This window comes from Schistosoma haematobium, chromosome 2 (assembly GCF_000699445.3).
Source record: "Schistosoma haematobium chromosome 2, whole genome shotgun sequence".
Classification (NCBI taxonomy): Eukaryota; Metazoa; Platyhelminthes; class Trematoda; order Strigeidida; family Schistosomatidae; genus Schistosoma; species Schistosoma haematobium.
The window spans coordinates 15,858,993-15,886,060 of record NC_067197.1 but is presented as its reverse complement, the minus strand read 5'-3'; the positions used below and the strand labels follow the sequence as shown (position 1 = coordinate 15,886,060).

General features: G+C 33.0%; 1 protein-coding gene across 1 annotated transcript in view; it reads left to right on the top strand.

Annotated features, from left to right (window-relative positions):
• Positions 1-2,796: 2,796 nt before the first annotated feature.
• CAMK1G_1 (calcium calmodulin-dependent protein kinase type 1G) overlaps positions 2,797-27,068 on the top strand; it is a gene marked incomplete at its 3' end in the record, with an annotated part of 42,030 nt that continues 17,758 nt past the window's right edge. The window contains exons 1-5 of the mRNA XM_012941364.3: positions 2,797-3,176; positions 3,220-3,393; positions 3,430-3,504; positions 7,641-7,779; positions 25,909-26,035. Of these exons, the coding sequence (XP_012796818.2) occupies positions 3,124-3,176; positions 3,220-3,393; positions 3,430-3,504; positions 7,641-7,779; positions 25,909-26,035 (568 nt within the window). The 5' untranslated portion in view covers positions 2,797-3,123. The remainder of the gene's footprint in view (positions 3,177-3,219; positions 3,394-3,429; positions 3,505-7,640; positions 7,780-25,908; positions 26,036-27,068) is intronic.

Below are 27,068 nucleotides of genomic sequence, written 5' to 3'. Positions count from 1 at the left end.
CGAATGCTACCAAGGCCTGTGTGGATAGGCTGTTATACTTAGGAGTTTTATATGCCAACGCTCGTAGTTTATGAAATAAGTTCTATGAACTAGAAGCACTAGTAGACAGGTTAAAGCCACTCATAGTAGCAGTGACAGAAATTTGGTTAGTCCATGACTTAGACATTACTCCAGAATTATCCGGATACCATTGCATCAGGAGTGATAGACATAGATGTAGAAAAGGAGGCGGCGTCCTGTTATATATAGCCAATGGCATAAATATCCGCTCCTCTACTAGCGAATCCTATGATAGCGGCACTTGTGAAGTCATTAGCTGTAAGTTGTCTATAGGATGTAGTAAATTTATGCTAGGTGTCATCTATCGGAGCCCAATCTGCTTAGCTGATGACTTTGTTTTAGAGCACATTCATCTTTGGAGTGATAATACCAGGTGCTTGATAATAGGAGACTTTAACGCACCTGATATTAGTTGGACTGATATGACCACAGAAGGATCTATAAACTCCTTTGATAGTAGGTTACTGGTAACAATAATGGAGCATGCACTAGTGCAGCATGTATCCCAACCCACACGTTTTGGTGTTAACCAGGGTTCTTCTCTGCTGGATTTGGTAACCACTCATGAGACTGAGGATATTGTCGACCTAAATATTCTTCCACCGTTAGTAAACAGTGATCACACTGTTTTGTCATTCGCGTTTAGAACTGGGGACATGTTATACGATCAGGTTACATCGCGCCCAAATGTATGGAAGGCTAACATATCAGCCAATTAGGAATGCGCTGCTAAGACAGATTGGTTAGTAGATACTAGCATATCAGTTGAAGAAGCATGGCCTGTATTTAAAGGTAAATTTAGACTAGTTACGTCCCCGTTCATACCATACCTGGTACTGCGAAGACCGAATAATAGTCCACCATGGCTAACTAAAACGGTCAGGAAACTCCTTAGAAAAAGGAAGAATCACTGGAATATGTTCATCTCTACTGGCTTAGAACAATACAGATCCGGTTATTGTAAGATTAGGAATGCCTGTAAAGCGTTAATAAGCAAGACTAGACATTCATACGAAAAAAATTGGTTAGGGATTCTAGATATAGTTCGAAACGGTTATTCTCGTATATAAAAAGGCGAACTAAGAGAAGCAATGGAATTCCATCACTTTTGGTACAAGAAAATCCGTTAGTCTTGGCAGAAAATGATGCCGAAAAAGTTGAAGCTTTATCGGAATATTTCAGTAAAGTGTTTTTCATCGGTAATGAGGAACGAACAACGATTCACTGTGATCGCGGCGGCTCGATGATGGATCCTGTAGTCATTGGGAAAGGTACTGTTTTAAGGCTACTTCAGCATCTCAAACCTGATAAATCCAGTGGTCCCGATGATATTCATCATAGGATTATGAAAGCCATATCAGATGAAATTGCTGAACCATTAGCGATACTATTCGACATGCCTCTGAGACAGTCCAGACTTCCTAGAGACTGGAAAGACGCCATAATAAGTCCGGTGTATAAGGCTGGGAGTAGGGATTTAGTTAGTAACTATAGACCCGTTAGCTTAACTAGTGCAGTTGTGAAACTGATGGAGAAAATCATTCGGATATCTGTTATAAACTATGTTGATGGGCAAAATCTTTTCTCCAGGGCACAACATGGTTTTCGGAAAGGCCTATCTTGCTTGACAAATCTTCTCATTGCACGAGAAGAGTGGGCTGCGGCAAAGGATCGGAATGCTCCTGTGGATGTAATTTTCATAGATCTATGTAAAGCCTTTGATAAGATTTCACACTCTGGTCTTAAATTCAAACTGAAACGTTTTGGAATCCATAACACAGTCGTCGAATGGATAAGTAACTTTCTCCATGACAGGAGACAAAGGGTAAGGGTTAAAGGGGCTCTCTCCTCGTGGGTACCTGTAAAAAGTGGGGTTCCCCAAGGCACAATCCTAGGTCCTCTTCTCTTTTTACTTTATGTAAATGAATTGCCAACTGTAGCAAAATCATCCGTTCTACTCTTCGCTGATGGCATAAAGATTTGGAGACCCATACATAGTATGTCGGATGGAATAGTATTACAGGACGATCTTAGCTCATTGGTGGCATGGTTAGACAGGTGGTCACTAGAAGTAAATCCTAATAAGAGTGTAGTGATGCAGTTAAATAACTTTGATGAATCGTATGACTATACACTACGTGGATTCGTGCTACCCAAAGCAAGAAACTATAAAGACTTAGGAGTTATATTAAGCAATGATCTCAAAACGACTAGTCACTGTAAGGCTGCTGCTGCAGAAGGCTATAGGGTATTATGGTCAATTCGTAGGTCTTTTCAGTATTTAGATGATGAAATGTTTGGATTACTATACCCGATTTATGTGCGACCACATTTAGAATACGGGATTCAAGCAGCGAGTCCTTGTTTCAAATATGAAGCAGATATGCTAGAAAGAGTCCAACGATGATCTACTAAAATGGTAAAAGGTCTAGCTGGCCTATCTTATGAAGACAGACTGAGACACCTTAACTTATTTCAGTTATCTTACCGTAGAGTACGGGGTGATCTAATAGTGGCTTATCGTATACTGAACGATGACCTTGGTATTAACATGTCTTATCTTTTGCTTCCGTCTAGAACCGATCATTTGAGAGGACATTTGAAGAAAGTTCAAAAACCGAGATCAAACCGTTTACGTCCGGAGTTCCGTTTCTCGCACCGAGTAGTGAATTACTGGAATTCTCTACCGGAACACGTAATATCAGCACCGTCTGTTAATATATTCAAAACGAGATTGGACCTCCACAGTGTTACAAACTGCAAGGATTAATATAGGTCGACAGACCTCCTATCCTTATTACTGAAGACTGAAGACTGAAAACTGATATGCATCATCAGTCTAATTTTCGATCTATTGGTATGTGATTTGTTTCCTAAAACACGAAAAGTAACTCCGTAGGTTTGTTCACGTATTAAACACACCATAAACTTGAGTTGTGCCTTCTCATGCAGCGTCTTCGTTTGTATGCTTCAAAGAGTTATATTCAACCTTGACATAATTTTAATTTGCTATTAGAAATGCACTTTGTTCAGTTGTTACCGTCCCCTACATAGTTCAGTGTGATGGTTTCGTTACAGTCGATTGACCACTATGAATTCAAAGAAATATTGGGAACGTATGAATGATTTCATGTAATACAATTGCACCCACTCATCTAGGGGAGCCTTCTCAGAAGTCCGTCTTGCAGAGGATCAACGAAACCCTGGATCATTCGTAGCGATAAAGTGTATTCGCAAAAAATACCTTTCTAAGTCTCAAAATTCTGAGTGTGCTATCAAGGAGGCTGAGTCACGCAAGGAGTCTCTCAACAATGAGATAGAAGTGCTGAGAAGGTTAGTTGATGAGTTAAAACCTCTTTATGAAACCAGACTCAGACACCCAAATATAGTTCAGTTGTTTGATGTCTTAGAAGATGCGGAGTGTTACTACCTTGTTATGGAACTGTGAGTTAAATGTTTATTCTTAAAAATCAAAGTTCGCTTAATGATATGTATTATTAAATATTACCTAATATGTAAATAAAAGAAAACGTTAATTGCATCTACTTTGCCTTTAAACTGAATGTTTACATAAGTTGCATGCAAAACTATGCTTAGATTTTCGCCACGGGTCTTGCAGTCCAACTAAACATGAACCGTCCCTAGCCACTGATATAAAAATACGTATTGAAATTCGACGTCACACCATTAGAATTAACCTGACTATTGTGCAAATATCAGCAGATGGTTTACACCATCATACAAAGGATATTTCGACTGCTCTTGTAGAATATTCGAGGGCGAGAGGGTGTTTTAGCAAATCATTGTTCTCAATAGCTTTATGTTCACACTCTATTTATAAACTCACGATTATTGTATTACGACGATCAGTACAAGACACATGTATGCTGGTTATCCCTAAATGGACCATTAGAGCTTCTAGCTTTTAATCATCAGGTTACTGATTGAAAGCTTTGCAAAATTTATTTCCGTGTGGGAGTCCGTCTTTTATTATTAGCCTTTGTACAGAAATTAATCAGGCGAACAACAAGAAATGGGTGTCGATCTTCACCTCGGCCTTCATTCACGTAAATAAGGGTATTCAGTTTCCACTCTGATTTACTGATGTGTGATGCGGGTTATTCAAGATGATTTAGGCTATAGCCGTCGGTAAGAACGGGTATTCGACAGGTTTTGAGTGGAAAATTCACACCCATTTGATGAAAAAAGGTACGTAAAAACCCACTTTGGTAATATTAATGCAACTGATCAAATTATCTATCCTGTGTTTAATGTGTCGTATGGCGAGCTATCCACAAACCACTAGTGTATTTATACAAAACATCAGTGACACACGCAAATGTGCTTTGATAATTTCAGTACAAAAATATATACACTACAGATTTCAAAAATACACCTAGCTTAGTGGCCTTAAGATACCTTGCCTTATGAGATACTTGAAAACTCTTATTTTTTACTTTGTGTTGATCTGTGAATGTACGCCAATAAAGTGTCAAACTGAGACAGAACATATTTTATACTCTTTGGCTCTCAGTAGCTCCTTAGGTGACTTAAGATTGCCCCAAAAATTACTACCAAATGAACGTTATTTTGGTTAGCACTTTTAATGAGTTTGTCAGCTTTATTCTTGTATGTGTCAGCTTTGTCCTTGTTTTATCATATCTTCACGGCAGGTTTTTTTAATCACTATCCCTACCGTTGTAACTTGTTATAATTTTTATCAAAAGTAATAACTAAATACAGACTCTCCAGAAAATAAATGAAGCTTCATTTAAATAGTTTAATCAAATTCATTTTTGCCAACTCAGATATGCGGTGCTAGCCAATGTGGACTTGGATTGGAAAATGGTTTAGATTGAGTAGACAGAGATAATTGTATATGTCTATAATATCAGCAACTATTGAAATGAGCCATGTTGGGAGGACGGATGTAAATGTTGTGTTTAGGGTCTTCAAGATAATCGTAATCCGTGATTAGGAAGTATCAGTGAAATGGATCCAATTAGTAGTACTTCATCGATACATCTATATATTCAAAATTTTTATTTGCTGTAAAATATCGTACATGAGGAATTTTCTCATACTAGCTTACCCTCAGTCCATGAAAACGGACTGATAAATGTCAGCAAACTTTAGGTAAAGAACTAAAACTTACTATTTGCGGGCAAACTTTTGAAATACAAAATATGCTTGGCACTTCTTTGAGAGTGGTTGAAAGCAAGTCAAGTTTTTCAAAAGTAGTTATGGCTCTGTTCACAAATACGTAATTATCAACTAATCCCAGTGTCGTTAATTTGATTGTAAGCTTAAACTGCAATGCAAGCTTCAAGCAGCCTAATAAAAACAACTCAGAGCAATTATTTATTATACTTCTATATCACTCCTTTTTTGTTCACAGTCATTTAAACTTGAAATGTGTAATGAAGGGGATACGAATGCTTTATTGATTATATTCAACTTATCATAAAATTCCAACGTGTGATGTTCAGTGGTATAGGAGTAGGTTGGAAGAAAGCTAGGGGCGGCCAGACCAAAACATGGAACAAGTCCGTGAAGTCACTGACAAGTGGTCTGAGTCATGTCGGTAGGTGTAAACTACCTGGTTGGGGACCGGTGGTTAGAGACCCTGAATGACATGGCTCAAAATCGTTTGCAATGGCGCAGGTGCATCCATTCTTTATGTTCTACCAAATTCTAATCTTCTGAATTCTTCATGTCCCTTTTTTTCCTCTTTCCAAATTTATTTCACTGGATTATACTCTTTAAGTAACATCTCCAAACACTAATCTTCCCGATTACTGCTTATACTCTTATTACCTCTACCACTACGGGATTTGAATCGACCACTGCATCTCTGTGGTAATGTGGTGTGGCAACTCGAACTGATGTACGTACGTACGAAGTTCTACGTTGTTACTGACTGACTGTTTGATCATAAAATTCATAATGTATCAAACACACCAAATTACAATCTTGAATAAACGAAATAAAAGGATACGGTGACATTGTATTTATAGGACTTAATTTATGGATAGTCGTTGTCCTTTATAGAAACACTTCTTTACATACCTAATTCTTCTACTGCTTTTTGAATTCAGTTGCTTTCCGTCATGAAGAATATTTTTGTTGTTGGTATCTAGGATATTTGTTCTTTTCAATAATTTGTCGATGACTACTCACCTTTTGAAACGAGATTTAACTGTTTCAGAAGTATTTATAATGATAAATACGGTGTCAACTTCTTGTGGAACTTGGATTTTACGCTAATATAGTTAAATAAAACACGTAGAAAAGCTGCGATTTTAAATAATAAGAAACTTTTGAAAACTGTAGCACACGTTAATGGCTGTCTCTTATAAAGTGTTACGCCAGTAAATTCATTTAACAAACGATTGTTGGTTAAAAAATAATTGGCTTAGATAACCGGAGCAGTCTATATATATATATATATATATATATATATATATATATATATATATATATATATATATATATATATAAAGTAAACAAGAGCAAAATCGTCAAAATAAGTATTAAAGTTGATAAATAAAGCAGACTTTTCAGCCATGCATATGAATATCCAGTTCTGATAATCTGCCTGTGAATTACTTATTGGGTCATAAATAGTGATAATTAATGACAAAGGTCATCTGACAGTAAGTAGGAGCGTTTGACCATAAAAACAGCTATGCTTATTGTAGTTTCGTCGACTAAAGTTTGAAGTATTGTATGGCTTTGTATTTGCAAATGTTTTAATAAATTTTGACTGAATAAATGATTATTATTGTCCCTTTAGTAACGTTTTTTTACTATTACACAACAATAAAACACTTGTTGTCTTTTCGCGTTGTTTTCCACTTCACTGAACATAATATTTCTTGCCAACTGACTTATCTTTTACTGAATAAATGGCAAAACAAGATGTGCAATGGTTCATTGACAATAAACTAAGAGGGTGATATACAATGTCCTCTTTATCCACTCCAATGTATGAGCAATATAGAAAAGACTTTACGGGACACACAAGGGTTATTGTTAACACTAGACAATAAAAACAGGAAAGCGGTGAAGAATTACAGAAAAGCACTATAAGCCGATGTTAGAAAAGATCATAAAATACGGCAGTTTCTCCGATTTAACCTAGTTTAAACTCTCCTGGTTCAAAACTCATGACAAGTTAATCGATGTTATTCAAAGGTGAATTTTCTTCTTATTAAATGGACATGAGTCAACCTGAAAGTTCAGTATTTTAGACAGAACTCGAAGAATAGAACACTGAAAGTTTCGTCACTAAGATTTCATTCCAGGACAATTCACAACAATATAATGTTTTATAAAATAATGAATTATGATAGTATTGGGTCAAATATTTAACAGATTGTTAGCAACTAATAACTATGATCAAATTAATTAAAATTTTACTTTACAGCGATGTAATTTATATCATAATGATTTTTGAAGAACAATGACTTTCATACCCTAATAACTAAATCAGAATACTCTGTTAATTTGTTTTATTAACTGGTTATTCCTCTGATATTCGTTTACAAGACTTTATTTCCTCTTTCTGTCAAATTTAGGGTTACTGGAGGGGAATTATTCGATCGTATTGTTCAGAAAGGTAGTTATACTGAACGTGATGCAAGTGCCCTTATTCGACAAGTTCTGTTAGCTACTGAATATATGCATAGTCAAGGAGTTGTACATCGAGATTTGAAAGTGAGTAGATGCTTTTTAAAATGTAAATGTTGATTATTTTGAAAAAAATTGAATTATTATTAATTAAAGATCGAAGGGAATATGCATGATTTACTTTAGGCATATTGAATTCGTATTGCTTTTTATCTAGAAGCTTCTCTCAAGTGCTGTATTAAAAATAGAATATTTTATTATTTATACGTTAGCATATCATATTTCATTATGGCATTTAAGACATGAGTTGATCATTAGAAACTTATGTTTGTACATATGTTCTGCGAATAAATATCAATAACCGTTTCATGGAAGATATTAAATACAATTCATTACTTTATTTGATCGATAAATTTATTTAAGGCCCAGTGCATATCTCAGTTTATAGTCGCAGATGATTACTGCAGTAAAAACGTATTTATCATCATGTGGTCTATTTGTTTATGTTTTCGTTTTTATATTTCTAATTTCCCGATTTTATTAAATTCATTTGAATAATATTTCCTGCACTTCAATTCGTAAGTGTTTGTATCTTCTTGTTGATATTAAATACTGTAGTTTATCAATCACTTTGAACATTTATGTATCTTGAGAGGGAAACCTCTATATACCCAGATATTTGCGAGTATATTAATAGGGTTAGATAGCGGTAGCAATGGGATACAGAATGTGCGTTTCGTCCTAGTCGGGACTCGTTTACTAAATGTATTGATATTTCCTACACTTCAGTCACTACTAAGTTTCATATCATTAGTTGGTCTGATTTACTATTTGGAGTGTTAATTTGTAATATGAATTAAAGAAACTCAGATAAAAACACACTTACCTCAAGTCATATCTTATATCGGTTTATTGATGAATGTTTGTTTGAGTGTGTTTTACATCAAATACTTATTATATCTTCCTATTTTTTATAAACTCCATGCTAATTATTGTTTATGAATTAAAACCAACAGCGAAATATTTTTAATCATTTGGTGGTGTTTAAAAACTGGGTTCTTTATTATTATTATATTAGTTATTTAATTATATAATTAAGAACAATAGTTTATATCTTAAATACGGTTCCATCAATAATACTAGCTTTTGTTCTGTGTATCAAATCTATAACCTAACATAGAACTACAGCCTACCATAAAATCCAAGCTCTATTTTTGATTTCTAATATATCCCACAAGCGGCAATAGATGTTGACTTGTAATAACAAAACACTTTTCATCTTATTACTCTCAGCTATTATTTCATTTGTAATAATTTGACATAAATAAAGTTAATTTTTATTTTATTTTACTAAGTATAAAGTGCTACAGAATATATTTTATATAACACGATAATTTTTCTAACATCAAAATTAAACACTGGATTGATGGCTTAGTAATGAAAGAATCTGACATTTAATTATCCTAATTCGACTTCATCTAGTTTAGTTTATGGAACAATGTAATATCATTAGGCTTCTCACTGGAAGTGATATCTGTGAGCGAATACAAACTCCTAGACTTGATTACAGAGAGCTAACAGTATTAGTTAGTTGTAAGGACAAAAATAATATAAAACTTCTTTGTTAATAATAGTAATAAAGAATATTTGTCTATCGGATAGAATTATATTTTCTTAGCTAAATGATTTATATCCTTAGTAATATCGTGTTAAATATCTTGATAACATTCTATCATATTCATAGTTCATATTATGAATATGTTTTCAAATTACTTACTTACTTACGCCTGTTACTCCCAACAGAGCATAGGCCGCCGACCAGCATTCTCCAACCCATTCTGTCCTGGGCCTTCCTTTCTAGTCCTATCCAATTCTTGTTCATTTTTCTCATATCTATCTCCATTTCCCGACGTAATGTGTTCTTTGGTCTTCCTCTTTTCCTTTGGCCTTGAGGATTCCATGTGAGGGCTTGTCTTGTGACGCAGTTAGGTGCTTTCCTCAATGTGTGTCCTATCCACTTCCAGCGCTTATTAAACATTAAATAAAATTTATTTTAAATATTGTTACTACGTAAATAAACAACATAGTTAAATTTCTTTTTTAAAATAAAATGCCTAATTATTAAGATGTTTTGTTGATTAAATCCTTAATTAAAAACTTTAATCTTCGTTTCTTTTTTTGCCGAGTTTTATTCTACATTGAGCATTGATCATAAATATGAGTGTTTAAAGCAACTTGTTTTGTTTATCTCATTAAAATTGTTCAATATTAAATGTTTTATTACTTTTTTCGAATAAAATTTATTACCATTTTTGTGTTGTTGAATTATTAAATATCAGAATTATTATTATTATTATTATTATTATTATTATTATTATTATTATTATTATTATTGGCTTTATTCAATATCACATTTTTGGTACAATATAGAATTACCAGCACAAAGTATTTCAACAAGTTCCCTTTTCTTATTTTTTAATCAATCATGACGATAAATATTGAGTGGTTGCCAGTTAGATGTTAGAAGTTCAGCAATCGACCGACATCTGAATAATGTATATTATTTTTGATGTATATTGCCAGCAACCACGATGTCTCTGATTCAGCTCTTTTGTAACTAGTATAGCGGAAGTTCTTAAACTTTTCATAAACGCACATGTGAATAGGTTACGAAACTATTTGGGATAATGATGTGTTAAAACAAACAAGAGAATAGTTAACTTGTTTAAATATCCAGATGAGAGGGACAGGTAGCCCAGATGTTTAAGCAGGCCGCATTGTCATCCTTATTTTCAGTTAGGGTTACTTTAACGTACGTTTTACGTCATTTTCACATAATTATCTTTTTTTAAGATAAGAAAACTCTATTTACATCATCTTAGCTTTTGAATTTAGTGTTCTATAGTAGTCATTTTAATGGGAACTTATATTTTATTTTGCTCATTTGTTCACACGCTCCTCGTCAACAACATATATATCAAGGCTTATAGTAGTAAAAATCAAATTCCAAAGATAATCAATACTTAGATGTATCAGAGTCCTCGTATAATCAACTCGTTGTGGACGAGAACACAGGCAGGGACAACCAAGTGTGTTTGAACACAAAATTACAGAGTCTCTTAGCAAAATCTGAGAACCGTACAGTAAATACTTCATTTGCAAAATATCCATCAATTGTTTCAAACTTCATTGTTCCTTCATTTCCATATCAATCACTCTCTGTTTTCGTTCTCTTCCCATCAAACTTCTCAGCTTTCGGCCTCCAGGCATTCCGCTTTCGTTTGATGATACATACTACATCAGTTGCATATACCACAAACTGACTAATTAGTGAACTTTATGATCAATAATTGCATGGAACATACTTATTAATCCAGTGGAATCCAGAACTTGTCAGCTGGATGGACCTACATCTCAGAGTTGATATTCACTCTGGAACTTGAACCTAGTACCATTCGCTTCCAACGCCATAGTGTTATCCACTTAGCTACTGATTCCTGATAGCCATCTTCTTGTGCAATGGGGTGAAGTTATATACATTCGCTGTTGTTTGCTTGTATCTTCTCAAGGACGAAACGCGCGTCCTTGATTCCACTGCTAGCCACTATCCATCTCTGTTTATAATACTTGTAACTTCAGGCAATATCGAGGCAGTTCCCAGAAGGATGCACATATGCCAACAAGAGATTGATCATTTGCAGTCTTAGATAACAATGGGAACATTTAATAATTTATTTAAAATGCATTATTTCAAGTCTCTTCTAGATTTTAAATACTTATTACTAGATGTGAAGGTTTTATATACTTGTGTTTTTAAAATCTTTTATTTATTATAAAGAAAATACTGAGTAGGAAATGGATACATAAAGCTTAAAACTTGTAGAAAAAAAGATTGTGTTTATTTGTCTGGAAAATTAAAACTTTTCTTCTTATCATACTGATTACTGATTTTTAAGCTTTTTATGAGACTATGAATTAGAAAGAAAATATCATTTTTAGACTTTGAGAACACGTAGTACGAATTAGTCAGTTCTTTTTTTTGTTCTACCGTAATAAATTTTAGGAGATTATGTAAGTCTCATATTGTTATAACTTGGGACTGCAGATTAGCCGGCAGCGAATTGTCGATCGAACCAAAAACGCGTAAGACACGTGAGAAAACAACCCAGAGTCCTGATTGGTCCTGATTCCTTGTCTAGCCCAGCCAGTTGAGTCCAGAACGCAAGTCTCAGCCTCTGTGATATGAATCATGTATTTAAAACATACTCTGTTTATATTACCAATCAAGCAGACCACACCGCACCATAAAACAGAAAATAACATTTGACACGTGAAATAAGTATTGACCAGTAGGAAAATGACACGTGAAATAAATATTGACCAATAGGAAAATGATACCATCTCAAGTTCAAAGGATAGCGTTAGACTTAACAGAATAATTTTTGGGATATTTTCCTGAATATCCCAACACATATGTTAACCTTTAATAAAATATCTAATTGTTTCATTTAGTGTTCATTACTTTTTAAAAGGTAGATTTTTCTGATTCTATAGTAACTTAAAATAAATATTGTTTTTAAGCATTTACAACAAACTTGGTAATGTTATCATTATTCAAATTTTAATTCTTATAAGAATAGTTTTGACTTCGATCAAGACGATGTTTTAATGAAATAGTTCAAATTGCCAGTACTCAATTTAATTTTACTTATTTCCCTTGAAGACAATTAACTTATTTAACTTAAAGAACCAATATTAAGCCAAGAAGTTTTGTGTCATAATATTGTTCTAGTTGAAGACTGAAGAACTCAGTTTTCTCCATGATCTTATTTTCCTTAAGGTTCTAAGGGTTTAAAATGTGATCTTAAGAGCTATCATTACTGATTTGTATTGAATTAAAACAAAAACATCATCCAATACGTTCGTATTTTGGTGAATTTTCAGTTCCACGTGGGAACTCTTTTTAAAACTATCTAATGTTAACTACAAAGGTTAACCGTTCAGAGACTGGTTTTGAGATAAATATCCTCATGAAATCTGTTATAAATGGGATGTGTCAAATTGGAGATGAGTGGTGGAAAGGAATGTTGATTGTATTGTATTGAGGAATGATTGACATAAGGAAATTAATTTTTTGAAATTACCTCTCGTCAAACTTATACCAATTGGATAGCCACTTAAAACAACGGATGTCTAAATGTTTCTTTCCTTTTAGTTTTTGACTATGTAGTCAAGTCCACCCATAATCCTACTCAGAATTGAATCCAGAAGCTACAGGTTTCTTCAAAATCATGATATCTTTAGAATACATATACGCTGTCTAAATTCAGTAGACTTAACATTTTATACAACTTGTTACAACTTTTTCAAATTGGCCACTAGAATTACATAGATCCTATCTTCAGGAAGTTCCAGTCTATAATAAACTCCTATGTTCATAAAACAATTATTAGGCGAGACAACCAAAACATTTCTATTCAAAATTTTAAGCGGCTTGTTAGCAGAGGAAAAGAGACAGTTTTCCGGAGTAAACCAATGAATTATTGTTTATATATCTTGTTTTTATCAACGTTAATTTAAATACAACTCCCACATGGCTGTTTTCATAAACTCATTTATGTACATTAAAAGTTACGTCATTCAAACTCACAACATATTTTTGCCAACAAGCTAATTAAAAATTCTTTTATATATCATGGTTGCCATGACTAGGATTTCATTGTTTCTTATCAGTCAAAAATTTATATTGATCTATTATTCGTGATTGGCTAACTCTCTGCCAATAGTCTTTTACCATAAACTAGTATTCTGTTTATCGTTTGAATGGATTTGATTATTTTAATTTTTTTCAATTTATAATGTAGTAAACGAGAATACAAGTGGGGACAATCGAATGTATTTAAACACTAAATTACAGAATTTCTTAGTGAAATTTGAGAACCATAGAGTAAGTACTCCTTTTGAAAAATATCAGTCAATCGTCTCAGACTTCAGTGTCCCTTATTTTTCACACCAATTATTCTTTGTTCTCGTTCTCTTTTTTTCGATCTTCTTAACCTTCTATCTCCAAGTATTTCACTTCCGATTGGTGATACATATTACTTATATCTATCGACATCAGTAGCACACATCACGATAATCGGTAACAAAGTGTTTAATAACTTTCCTTGCCAAAATAATTTCTCTTGTTAAAGAGATCACCAAATGATAAATAGCATTGTGATTTGTAAACAGTATATTCACAAGTATTTATCATCTTAGTTTTCCGGAAACAATTCTAATGGTAAGAACTATTATCTTAGAAAAACCATTCTACCGAAATCTCTCCAAAAATATGAAATTACTTCATGTATAAAACTTAATGCAGCTACTTAGACGAGTTCACAGCTTCATATAATAACTAAGTAATAGTTATAGAGTTTTGATGTTTAATTGCAGAATTTTAACTTTATAACAATTCTGCTTTATTATTTCTTAAAAAGAGAAAAAGTCTGATGTAATATAGATGTTTAGATAATAATCTAATTATCTTTAATTTGAATGGTTTGATCCCATTTGGTCGATGAATGCTCATTTTATCTTTTTAGTTTGTTCATTAAATTTATATCTTCATATCTATTTATAGTCGTTTAATTTAAATATCAAGCTTACAAGAATTCCTCAGTATTATTCAGGCTTAATATTTGCCTCAAGCTGTGGTTGTCTACATGAGCTAGTAATGGTAGTGGTAATATCTTGCATTTTTAATAGCTAAGTGGTATTCACAAATTAATTGAGTTATCTTATTGTTTTCGCCGTTTGATTCAAACCTAAAAATCTAAATGGTTACCCGTAATAACATAGTTTAGAACACGAATACTATTTGGTAATGGTAGGTAAAAGGACTATAGTATATGGCTCAAGTAAAAATAACGATGTTCAAATGTTTTTTTTATAGGAAGCATTGGTCGATCATCCCATTTAAATGAAACTGACAAAATCACTTTGAAATGATTTTTTAAGAACATGACACTTAAAGAAGGTCTGATGAATAAAATCAATTGAGACTATCAACATAACTAAATTAGTCAATCTATTTGAAGAATAGTTTCTTACTGAGCGTTATTGAATACATCAGATGAGAAAACCAGTACATTTTAGTATTGTGCGTTGTCATGATATATTCTTGTTGTTTTCTTTGATTTGTGAAATTACATCAAACTATAGAATTCCTTGGTTAACTACTCTCTGATTCAACAACATTTAAAAGCTATCAAATATAAAAAATATGACTCAATATCTGTTTTTTACTGAAGATTTCCTTTGGAGACCTTATTATAAATAAGAAAATTGTGCTGTAATTCACTTCTCAACTCTTTTCACATTTACTAGCTGATTGATTTTCAAAAATAGGGACTGTATTGTAATGTGTCTTAGTGTCATTGCATAGTATTTTGATCAACACTATTACATAATGCAGGATATTTTACCAATTTTGATACATTTAGAAAAAACACAATGAACAAATTTGAATTTACCCTTAAAATTTTGTTTCAATCATTATTGAAAAGTACAAAACAAATAGAAATTCTATAGTTTTTGACCATGATAATTAAATGGTATCCTGAAAGTGTTAAACCTTCTAAAAGTATTCCTAATTAAATCTGTTATAAGCCATTTATAATCAGATTAATCTGTATTGTCAAGTTTCTAAACAGTTTGAAATTTAGCCAAGAGAATTTGACTTACTTATCTCTGTTACTCCTCGTCGCGGAGTATAGGCCGCCCATCTGAACTCGTCTTCCAACCCTGTCCTGAGCAATCTTTTCCAGCTCCTTCCAGTTGTTATTCATCCTTTTCATATCTGCTTCGATTTCCCGACGTAATGTGTTCTTTGGCCTTCCTCTTTTCCGCTTCCCTTCAGGATTCCAAGTTAGGGCTTGCCTCGTGATACAGTTTGACGATTTGCGTAATGTATGTCCTATCCATTTCCATCGTCTGTTCCTAATTTCTTCAGCTGGAAGCTGGTTTGTTCTCTCCTACAGAAGGCTGTTGCTGGTTGTATCTAGTCAACGGACATTGAGTATCTTGAGTAGACAGCTATTTATAAATACTTGTACCCTCTTGTTGATGGTTGTAGTAGTTCTCCAAGTTTCAGGTTCATAAAGTAGAACTGCCTGGACGTTCATATTGAAGATTCTGACCTTGATATTGGTTGAAAATTGTTCTGAATTCCATATATTCTTCAACTGAAGGAATGCGGCCATTGCTTTGCCAATCCTCGATTTACGTCTGCATTTGATCCTCCTTGTTCATCGATGATGCTTCCAAGGTATGTGAAGGATTCTACATCTTCCAGAGTTTTGCCATCAAGTGTGATTGGATTGCTGTTCTTCGTGTTGTATTTGAGGACCTTGGTTTTCCCCTTGTGTATGTTGAGGCCGACTGATGCAGAGATTGCTGCTACACTGGCTGTCTTTATCTGCATCTGTTCTTGTGTATGTGATAGGAGGGCTAGGTCATCTGGAAAGTTCAAATCGTCTAATTGGTTCTCAGCTGTCTATTGTATGTCGTGATTACCCTCAGATGTCGAGGTCTTCATAATCCAGTCGACCATCAGAAGAAAGAGGAAAGGAGAGTAGACAGCCTTGTCTGTCTCCAGTCCTTACTTGAAATGCATCTGTCAGCTGTCCTTCATGCACGAGTTAATACTCTAATACAACTAACAGTTTACATAATAAGATTTTATGTATGATAATAAATAAACGGAATATTTTTTTTCACTTTTGTCATTGATGATATGTACATCACAACACACATATAATAATATGCATAAAATGGAGTCTGAAGGTTTCTCGTTCGACCATATATGAAATTGAGGATTCTAATTGTTGAGATTTGGTTTTTGACAAAATATATGTTAATAGGACATTATTTAAATTACTCAAATGTTTACGAACAGTTATATATGTACTCTTATAAAAATTATGATGTAATGAATAAATAATAGATAAAATATATCACTGTAGATTGGGTACTTTTTTTACGGAAGCTAATATCACCGGCTTTGGATAGTGCTTATTAAACACTTTAAAATGGATATGCTTTTGATAATGAAACTTAGATATTTCATATTTTTGAACTCATCAAGTGTAATCATAACTGTCAATCAAATATCTAATGTATTCACCAATAAGTTTATAAAACAAATTCAATAATTTTCATGTGTTCCCTTATTTTAGTCATGTATCTATATACTACTAGTTAGTAAAGTGAATCATTCTCTTAGAATATGATAGAATAATTTTAGCTTATATTGATTATCTAATTCCAATCAGACAATTAACAATGATCTAGTGGACCCTAATGCCTCTTTATTTTATTTACTTCTAGATATATTTGTTACAGAGAAACGGTACATCATCATAATGTTACATACTTTACGTATAAAGAAAAGAAACTTAAAAAGATATCTGTTTGAATTGAGTTTTGTAGTGTGGCAAACATTATTAAAATCTGTTAAAGATAAAATTATACATTTGAAAGACAGTAAAATTATCTTTTTTTATAGAACCAAGGCGGCCTACTTGAATATCTGGGCTACCTGTCCCTCTCATCTGGATATTTAAACAAGTTAACTATTCTCTTGTTTGTTTTAACACATCATTATCCCAAATAGTTTCGTAACCTATTCACATGTGCGTTTATGAAAAGTTTAAGAACTTCCGCTATACTAGTTACAAAAGAGCTGAATCAGAGACATCGTGGTTGCTGGCAATATACATCAAAAATAATATACATTATTCAGATGTCGGTCGATTGCTGAACTTCTAACATCTAACTGGCAACCACTCAATATTTATCGTCATGATGGATTAAGAAATGAGGAAAGGGAACTTGTTGAAATACTTTGTGCTGGTAATTCTATGTTGTACCAAAAATGTGATATTGAATAAAGCCACTAATAATAATAATGATAAATAGATTTCTTTCGACAAATGTTTTCAAAGTATCCTAACAGTTTATCAGATCTAAAGACTTAAATATTTTCACAATTGAATTCGCCAGTCGATCTAAGCTAGACGTTCATTGAAAACCTGAAAGCACTGGTTATCAATTGTAGTCTAGTTTAGATCGACTGGTGAATTCAATTGTGGAAATATCACAATCTCCAAAAATCCCCATACTGACTTAAATAATTACTTAACTATATTAGTATATGAATGCATTCTCTTCATCATCAAAATCGTTTATAAACTAGCTTAAGCGACCGTTTGGTGTTTTTGTTTTACTCAATACCTGATTGATAAATTCTCACATAAATTAATACAATTCTATCTACTGACCAATTCAACAAATTACTAAGAATTTGTTTGATTCAATGAAGTAATAATGAAAATAAACAAAGTACATACATGTATTGACAAAGTTTCATGTTCCTAAGAGGAAAAGACCATTTCAATAAAAGTATACAACCTATTCATTATCAGATCACTGAACTATTTACTAAACAAATGTATTCAGAATAACAAGTTGCATTTTTATAGATCGTAATCGTTTAACATGTACATATAAACAGAAAAGATTTTTTGTATGAGATTACAATCGTTGAAAAGGAAATAACAGACATAAATCATAATGGATATTTCATGTACTTTTTAACAACTTCTCTCCTATCTAAATAGTAGTGTAATGATTTTGCACTAAAATAGCTGCTAGAGTCCATAAAGTATCTATATAGTTTTCTTTTTGTGCTTTCTTTGAAGTGTTTTATTAGGTTCATAGAGAAGAGTTCTTTGTCTAAAAACAAAAAAACAAACACCTTCAATATAGATGAGAATTAAAATTTCTGTCTTCACATATGCCTTTTAAATGTATCTTTAAAATTATTGGTAGTTAATGGGGAGAATACAATTCTTCAATTATTACACTATTTATTGACTCACTTCCACTGAGTAGTGACCTTTAGTGGTGATCAAAATTTATCGATCAAGTTGAAATGTAGGCCATCAGTCCCAGTGATTCAAAGTCACGTATACTATTTTAAAATGTTTGGTGATTAAATGTAGTCATCAGAAAATACGGATTCCAACTTGCATCACCCAATAACAGTCTCAAGATTATAGGTATGTCTTGCTGACGACTCTCGACTAGCATGAAGTCTAGCTCCAGGGTTTTATGCTGACTACATCTGACCACCTAACGTTTTTAACTTTATCACGAAAATACTAAGTTGCTGCATAGCAGCTGAATAGAAAAGTTTATCGAAGGTTGATACGATATGTTTATATGGTGTTAGTCACTCATTCAGTTGCTTTAATATATTGAATAAATGGTTTACGTGTCCATAAGTTATTTTACTTATATATACAATCAATAAAGGACAATCAATTTCTTCAGCTTGCTAAACGTCTTAATCTTCATAAGTAATGCTTTCATTGATACAGTCAGATAAGAACAAGCTATACAAATTCATTATTGTCAAATTTTCATAAGTTTGATCACTGATATTTTTCCCCCATAAGTATTGTGAATTACGAGAATTTTATGCTCGTCTTTTTCAATATATCAGCTACTGTTTGACCTATAATATATGTTGACTAACTTTGCGTGATGTGACTAACAGGAATTTAACCTAACAATGAAAATCGGCTCATTGAAAAATGAACGACTTATAAATTAATTTTGTTCGATCGTTTCCAATATCTAGTCATGTCACTTTTGTATCAGTATTTTGTTCATAATTATATTGTTTTATTATAAGAAAAGTCTCTTCCTAGGTTATTGACCTTGTCTTTGATTTCAAATTATTTAGAGGCTTTAATCCATAGTTTAGTCTCGCATCATATTTATTTATTTAAACACAAAAATATTAGTGCAAAGGGGCACCGAATACATATGCGCCACACAAGTCACTCGATTTGTGTGTGGGCTGTGATACTGCACAGGTGCCCAAACCGAACAAGGTGGTTTTCTTAGGGGACCACACTCAGAGCCTTCGACCTAGAGGTTTGATCCACAAGGCAGTGGAGCAACGTCAGGAGATGCAGTCCCATGGTAGCCGGTGACCAACAACAGATTCATACACCATTTGTTCCCGCAGGATCCTGGAGCCCATGTGCACCAGTGGTTTGGAATGAGGGTTTTCCAACTCTCCCAGGTGGATCCTCCATATCCATCAACCCGGTTAATGCTCTGAACATTCGCTTTTTGTCCTCTAAATTTCGTAAACAACGCCCCCCCACCTCCTGAAGGAAGTGAGTAGGACTTCCGTGGCAGAGGCTATATACGCGTAGCCATGTGAGGGCATTCCGAGAGGGAGAGCGGACTCTCCGCATTCTTGGCCGTACCAGGGCACTCGGGGGCTGGCATCTAGCCACCATTAGGCCGTATTGTACGATTACATATCATTCAGCAGTAACATACTTTTTCTCTGACTTTAATACTTGAAAATTCGTTTAACAAATCTTAAGATCCACTTCCAGTGACAGCGACAAAGAGAATAAAAATAAGCTATTAGACAGTCGATTACATTAGATAGTTGAAGATCATTATGTATTCAGTTAATAAAAATATAGGTCGATCCAAATTATGTCAGTGTTAGTTATACTACTTTGCTAGGTGTGAGGAGAGGGGACGTAGTTAAAGCTACTACCAAATGGTTGTTATTTCAGTGTTTTGAATTATAGGTGATCTCTGCTAAGCTGAGCTTTTATTTTGTGAACAACCAGTCCTTATTTAGTTATTCTATCAATACCTATTGCCATTCAATCATTTTTATGCTTCGATATTGAAAGTATAAATCTTAGCCTCTAAAAAAATAAGTCCCTAAGAGATTTTGTTAAAAGCTTAGTTCATTTTGTTTCTTATCACGCGGTTAACAAGAAATGAAACATTTTTTTATGCATTCATTTTAATAATATACATTCTACCTTGATTCTTTAATAAATATCGAGTTTTCATGTCTGTATTTTTTGGTAGTGATAATTTTTTGGAGATTTATTGCATACTAATCTGATTCTTATATCTAACACAACGTGAGGTAGTATAATTAAGTTGTATGCATAATTTAAAATCAATGTTCCAACTTTTTTATTCATAACTCAGAATTAAACTTTTATGATTCATAGTTTACATTACGTATTGATTTTAGTTAGACAACCATTGAAACTCAAGAAGCGCCCGATAGTTGTTTCGTCCTAGTATGGGGTGCTTTAGCAGTAAGCATTCATGTCAGATCAGTATAGACGTTCGACAATCTTCATAAACCCTTTTCGACAAAATATACTGTTTCCTTATAAACGTTGTCTCTCATAATTGTATTTTCATCTTATAATATTTACCAGGTGCTGCAATTTATGGTCAAATTTATTAAATAACATTTAGTAGTAAATATGCACAGGAAATGTAGTGTCATAATCATGGCGGGTACCACGTCTACAGTGTTTATGTTACCTAACAATACTTTTTGACACACCAATAAAATGGGAAACGAGACTTAAAAACCTATAACCGTTTTGATTTAAACACCACTACAATCACCACAGCCATGACGACAAATAAGCATGTGTTTAAATAATATTTCCTTTTTCCATAGATCAAATTTGCATTTCTAATATCCTTAAAATTACCAAAAGCCTTGAAAGTGACTTAAAAACCTTAAGGTTGTTACGTTCAACACCGATGTCATTTACTACGGTAAAATTTAATGTAGCTTATTTATTAAGTACACGTTTGCTCACTAGGCAGCGTTGGTTGTGTGAAGGCTAGTAATATTACCCGTCTGATGAAATTAAAATAAGTCTTGTGAAGGTTCGAAAATGAGACCTAGTGATTGAGATACGAATACTTTAACCATGAAATTACCACTCTACTGTATAGAAAGTGCATCTCGTTGTAAACAACGTAGATTACCAACAGAATTGTGTGTATTGATTATGTTATTCAGGTCATAGACTAAATCAGTTAACATTAATTTATTGATTACATGAATACTAGTATCTTCTTTGATTTCGGTTTACCAATGGCGTCGATGTATACACTCTCTGTCTTCCCTCAAACTAAGAGATTAAAATCGCTTCATATCTTTCTTTCTACGAACTAATTCTTTCTTCCTGTACTATATGCAATCTTTCTTTTATATATTACCACCACTGAATTAACTACTTTTGTGAATCAGGTGTTCATCTTGTTGTGTTAATGAGGTATGGCAACTTGAACCGATGCATATATGTGCCTGGTCCTACGTTGTTGCTGGCTGGCTGACGTATAACCTAATTTAACTTCATTATTTATGCATGTACTGTTCACTAACAATATTTAACTACTTAGTTTTAGTAAAAGACCGGTTTAATGTAAGATTTTTAAAATTCAGAGTAATGCTTCATATCTCACTCTGTCTACGAACCTTTCTTTACTGACACATTAGTAAAGTTGTATTTGCTACTCTGATAGTTAATTTTTTTCCATAGGACTCATGCACTATGGTACAAAAGTTTTGTAAACTATTACTAATTAACTATTTTGTTATTTGTCAGTTGAATCTTTTTTCGAAACTCAATTAATTGATTTATCATGTTCTTTTTCCACTGTAAACCATTCATTAATGAAGACGCAATTAACTACTGAAAAATTTAAACAAATTTTTCCAAACCTAATTTTCGCTGGAAACTGATGCAACATTAATAGACGTGTATACGGATAAAAAAACCCACTTTTTTACCAATTAGACTGTTCCACTTCTCGAATACTGTACAAATAAATAGTTTTGTACTCATAGTTTACTTTCTTTATAAGAGTTTTCGATGGATTAGTAAACATGTTCAGTTTTTGAATAGAATGACAAACTTATTAAACTGAACTTAATTCATTTTCTTTCAAAAACAGGAAACAATAAAACAACAATGTAGGTTACATTTATTCTTTTGTTCATTAAAACTCTTTACGTGTAGCTGTTAGACAAGTGAATCATTTATTTATATGTTTAGATCATTTATATTGACTAATAAAATCTAATAATTATACGCAATAATGCAATCAGACAATTAGTTTTCAGTTTGAGGTTCTGGAGACCATTGGATTCCATTGAAATAATGAACCAATCGATGTTAGATCACTATCGAAAACCTGGAAGCACTGAACCGCCTTTTCATCCTAGTGTGGGACTTCTCAGCAGTGCGCATCCCACACCAGGACTACACGGCCATCCAATGCTTCTAGGTTTTCAATTGTGATCTAACATTAGTCGGTTCAGGATTTCAATGATATTAATTTTCATTTTGTTCAAACTGAAATGTCAAGCTGTTCATTTTAATAACAGAAACATTAATATTTAGTAGGGTGATTTGTAAAGAATTTTTCCTAGTTTAAAGAAAAGTTTTTGTTACCATAATTTAACTGATAAAAACAAAGAAAAATATTTCACAAATTACACCCCCCTTACGATTCCACATGAGAACAAATATAGGATGCGCATTGCTGAGGAGTCCCATACTAGGACGAAACGGCCGTCCAGTGCTTCCAGGTTTTCCATGATGGTCTAGCTTCAATTGACTCATGATTTCAATCAGTGAAATTTCTAAAACCTCCACAAAACCCCTTCTGAAAATATAGAATATTCAAATCTTACATGATTAGCATACTATCATTCAACTATTCAGTCAATATTCCATGTTTCCTGTAATTAAATTGACTGGAAACCAATGAAGAAGTACCAGTATGTAGAACATGTTAAGGAAGTAAAAATGAAAGCTTTTAACTAAATAAAATATTATTAAATTTAAGGTCATAAATTACAATGAAAATAACTATAATAAAAGAAACATTAGGTCACATTTTTGTCAATAACTTTGATAAATAAACCCTATCAATTTATGTATATATATTGGTATATATGTTGAATAGTTGAATGGAAAATGAGTACTAAATAACTGACACGCTATCATCCATAAAGCAATAATTATTTCTAATATAAGTGAAAATGATTAAAATATATTTTTTTAAAAAGAATACAGAATGGATCAAGATTACGTGACAGAATCGATTATCGATCATGTCCTCTCATTTTTTTTTTTAAAAAAAAATAAACAATTAGGATAACTTATGAAGTTTTAAACTCAATGTTGTTGTAACTTGTATAATATTTCAATGATTAGTTTTCCATGAAAAAGCAACGTAACCAACTTCAATTCAGGTTTAGTTTGGAAGTTGTCACAATTTCAGTTTTCAAGTGGGCAAAAATATTGACAAACGAACTGTTACAGAACAACTAACTAAAAGTGAAATATGCTATTTATATGGGAAATAATCAGGCACTAATGTATGGTATAATAGATAAAAAAACGATTACTTATTTCCTTACGCCTGTTACTCCTCGTGGAGGAGCATAGGCTGCTCACCAGGATTCTCCATCGAACTATGTCCTGGGCAATAGATAAATCATAACTGATCTAAAATGATAATCAGGGTCGTGTGATAAAAAATTGCTATTCTATCCATTGTATTGTAATGTGTGCTACTTATATCGACATAAGTAGTATAATCAGGGAACGGTTTTGTGGATATTATAGTAATTTAATAGTTGAATTCATGAGCCAATTAAAGCTAGACCACCATGGGAAGCCTGGGAGCACTGGACTGCCATTTCGTCCAGTTGTGGGACTTTTCAGCAGTGTGCACGCACGGTCCCGCCTCGTGGGATTAGAACACAGGACCTATCAGTCTCGCTCTCGGGCGCTCAACCACTGGACTACTGAGCCGGCATCAAACGGTGTTAATATCCTGACGCTATTCAGGAATAGAATGTTTGGCAGCAGAAGGTCGAGTAGGAAAAAACGGGAACAGAAAGCGATCGGCATGGAAATGAAGGAGCAGTGAAGTCTGAGACGATTGATTGACATTTGCTAAGGAACAATCAAGTTTGAGACAATTTATTGATATTTTGCAGATTAAGTATTTACTGTATGATTTTCAGATTTTACTAAGAGATTCTGTAATCTTGTACTCATATACATTCGATTGTCTCCACTTGTGTTCTCGTTCACTACAGTATCAATAATCTGCAAACTCTCCTAACACAACTACTGATTTGAAATTCAAGTATAAAACGTACTCCATAAAAAAAATGACTGTATAAGTAGCAACTGCTCTTATATGTAGCCATTGAATAAAATAAAGACTAGCGTTTTGGAATCCTATTTGAAGTGTTTACACATCTATTTTATTATTTATGTAAGGTTTTCTAAAGTCCTTGAAAAGTGAAATAAATCCATTATATTATAATACTGTTTGTCTACATCCAAGTTATGTAAATATACCTCAAGACATATCTATAACAACAAGTTGATCTAACAGGATTCATCGAGTAGTGAAAAATATCTCACCATAACATCGATTATTCTTTAGTCAGATGAGATAATATTTATTAAAAACACTGTTTGATTTTGTTTACATTGTAAAATGAATGATGTAATCATCCAACTAAATCATTTACCAGTTGAGTTATTATACAATAACTTCATTTTATCCACACGTTTTCTATTGTTTTATAAAAAAATATTATTGTCAATGCAAATCTATTTTAATTTTGTTTGCAAGCTGATAAAATTACAATTAACTAACTGTTATGACGAAACGAATATTGGAAAAGTTTAAAGTTACGCGACTATTTTCTGGACTATTATTTTGTTGTTGTAGATAACTATATTGTTGCGTTTCTATATTCCCCTTGTGTTAAGCTTACGATAGATCGATTAATCATTGTTATGCGTTTTAGTGTTTCTTAGTTATTGCTAATTAATTATGTACTGTTGTTTTCTTCTCTATCATTCATGATATGATTGTGTGTTAAAGTATGATTTATTATTTGGTGTGCTGTGTGGTTAAGCATTTTATGTATATTATTGCATGCATTTTGAGCCGTGGTCAAATTTAATGTAATAGAAACTAGCTTTTGATTCCTCTTTGAACTCAACGTAAAGGACAGATAAAGGTTGGAGTATTTTAGACAAATAGGAGCATAACTTATGTCGGTTCAAGGTTAACGGTACAGGTCAGACGTGTAATCGGTCAAGTCTAGGACACTAGGATAGAAAAGAAATAGTAATCTCAGTATAGATAAAAGTTATAACTAAAATTCTGATTAGTAACTTTAACAATGTGATATTGATCGTTGTAATGAAGCTATAATGCTAACTGTTCATTTTTTTTCTTTTTCATGGTATATTACTAATCATTTAGCCGGAAAATCTACTCTACTTTAGTCCAGCTGATGATAGTAAAATAATGGTGAGTGATTTTGGCTTGTCAAAAATAGAAAACAATGAGTCCATCATGGCTACAGCCTGTGGTACACCAGGTTATGTTGGTAAGTTGATTCATTTCAGAAAACTTTGAATATAATATTTATCTTTTGATTTATTTATAATTATGTTTGTATTGTGATTATTAAAGTAAAATGATACAGTTAATTGTATCTTCTTCATTGGATATACATTTATCGTTTTTTTTTGCTTGCTTTACTCACAGAACAATATATCGCTAATTTGTTTGAACCAGTTTCTTAAAGATCTCATCTAGTAAATCCAATCTACATCATATTAATGTCGCTTGAAAGTGTTTCTTTTCTGATTATGCCAATTATCATTAAACTATAATGTTAATTTGCATATATCGTTCATGTTCCGTCGATTTGCAGTCGTTACAAACAAATCATAGTTTGAGGACATAATTTATTTTGTGCAGTAATGTTTATTGGTAAATTATGTACAATAATCAATAGCTGTTCCTAAGGTGCCTGCATACACTTTAAAAAAAATTAGTACTCAATAGACCTACACTATTCAGTTTCATACTTAAGTTTTTTTAATGTTTAGTGTTACAGTGTACTACATTTCTACTCAACTGATTTGAACTAGTAAAGTCCTTTATCTGAAACAAGAAAGTGAGGTGTTGTTAATAACTTCGTGTTATTGTTTGACATTAGGCTACTCGTAAAATGCACGAGGGTAATGAAAAAAGGTTGATTTCATAAATATTTGTTAGATTTTTGTTGAAAGATAAATTTTTAAGTCGTAAAACGCCCGTAAATGCCCTGGTTGGGCCGAGGGTGATGAGAGCCAGTTCTCCTTCACCAAATGCTCTCACATGGCCACACGTATATAGCCACTAACAGAGAAGTCGTACTCACTGCCTTCTCGCGGCATTAATGTTGTTTTCGAAATTGTGTAGACGAAAAGCGAATGCGGTTCCACTGCCTTATGGGTCAGACCTTTAGGCCGAAGGCTCTGGGTGTGGTCCCCTAAGAAAACCAACTTGTTCGGTTTGGGCATTCGGGTAGTATCACAGCCCACAAACAAATCGAGTGACTTGTGTGGCGCATATGTATTCGGTGCCCCTTT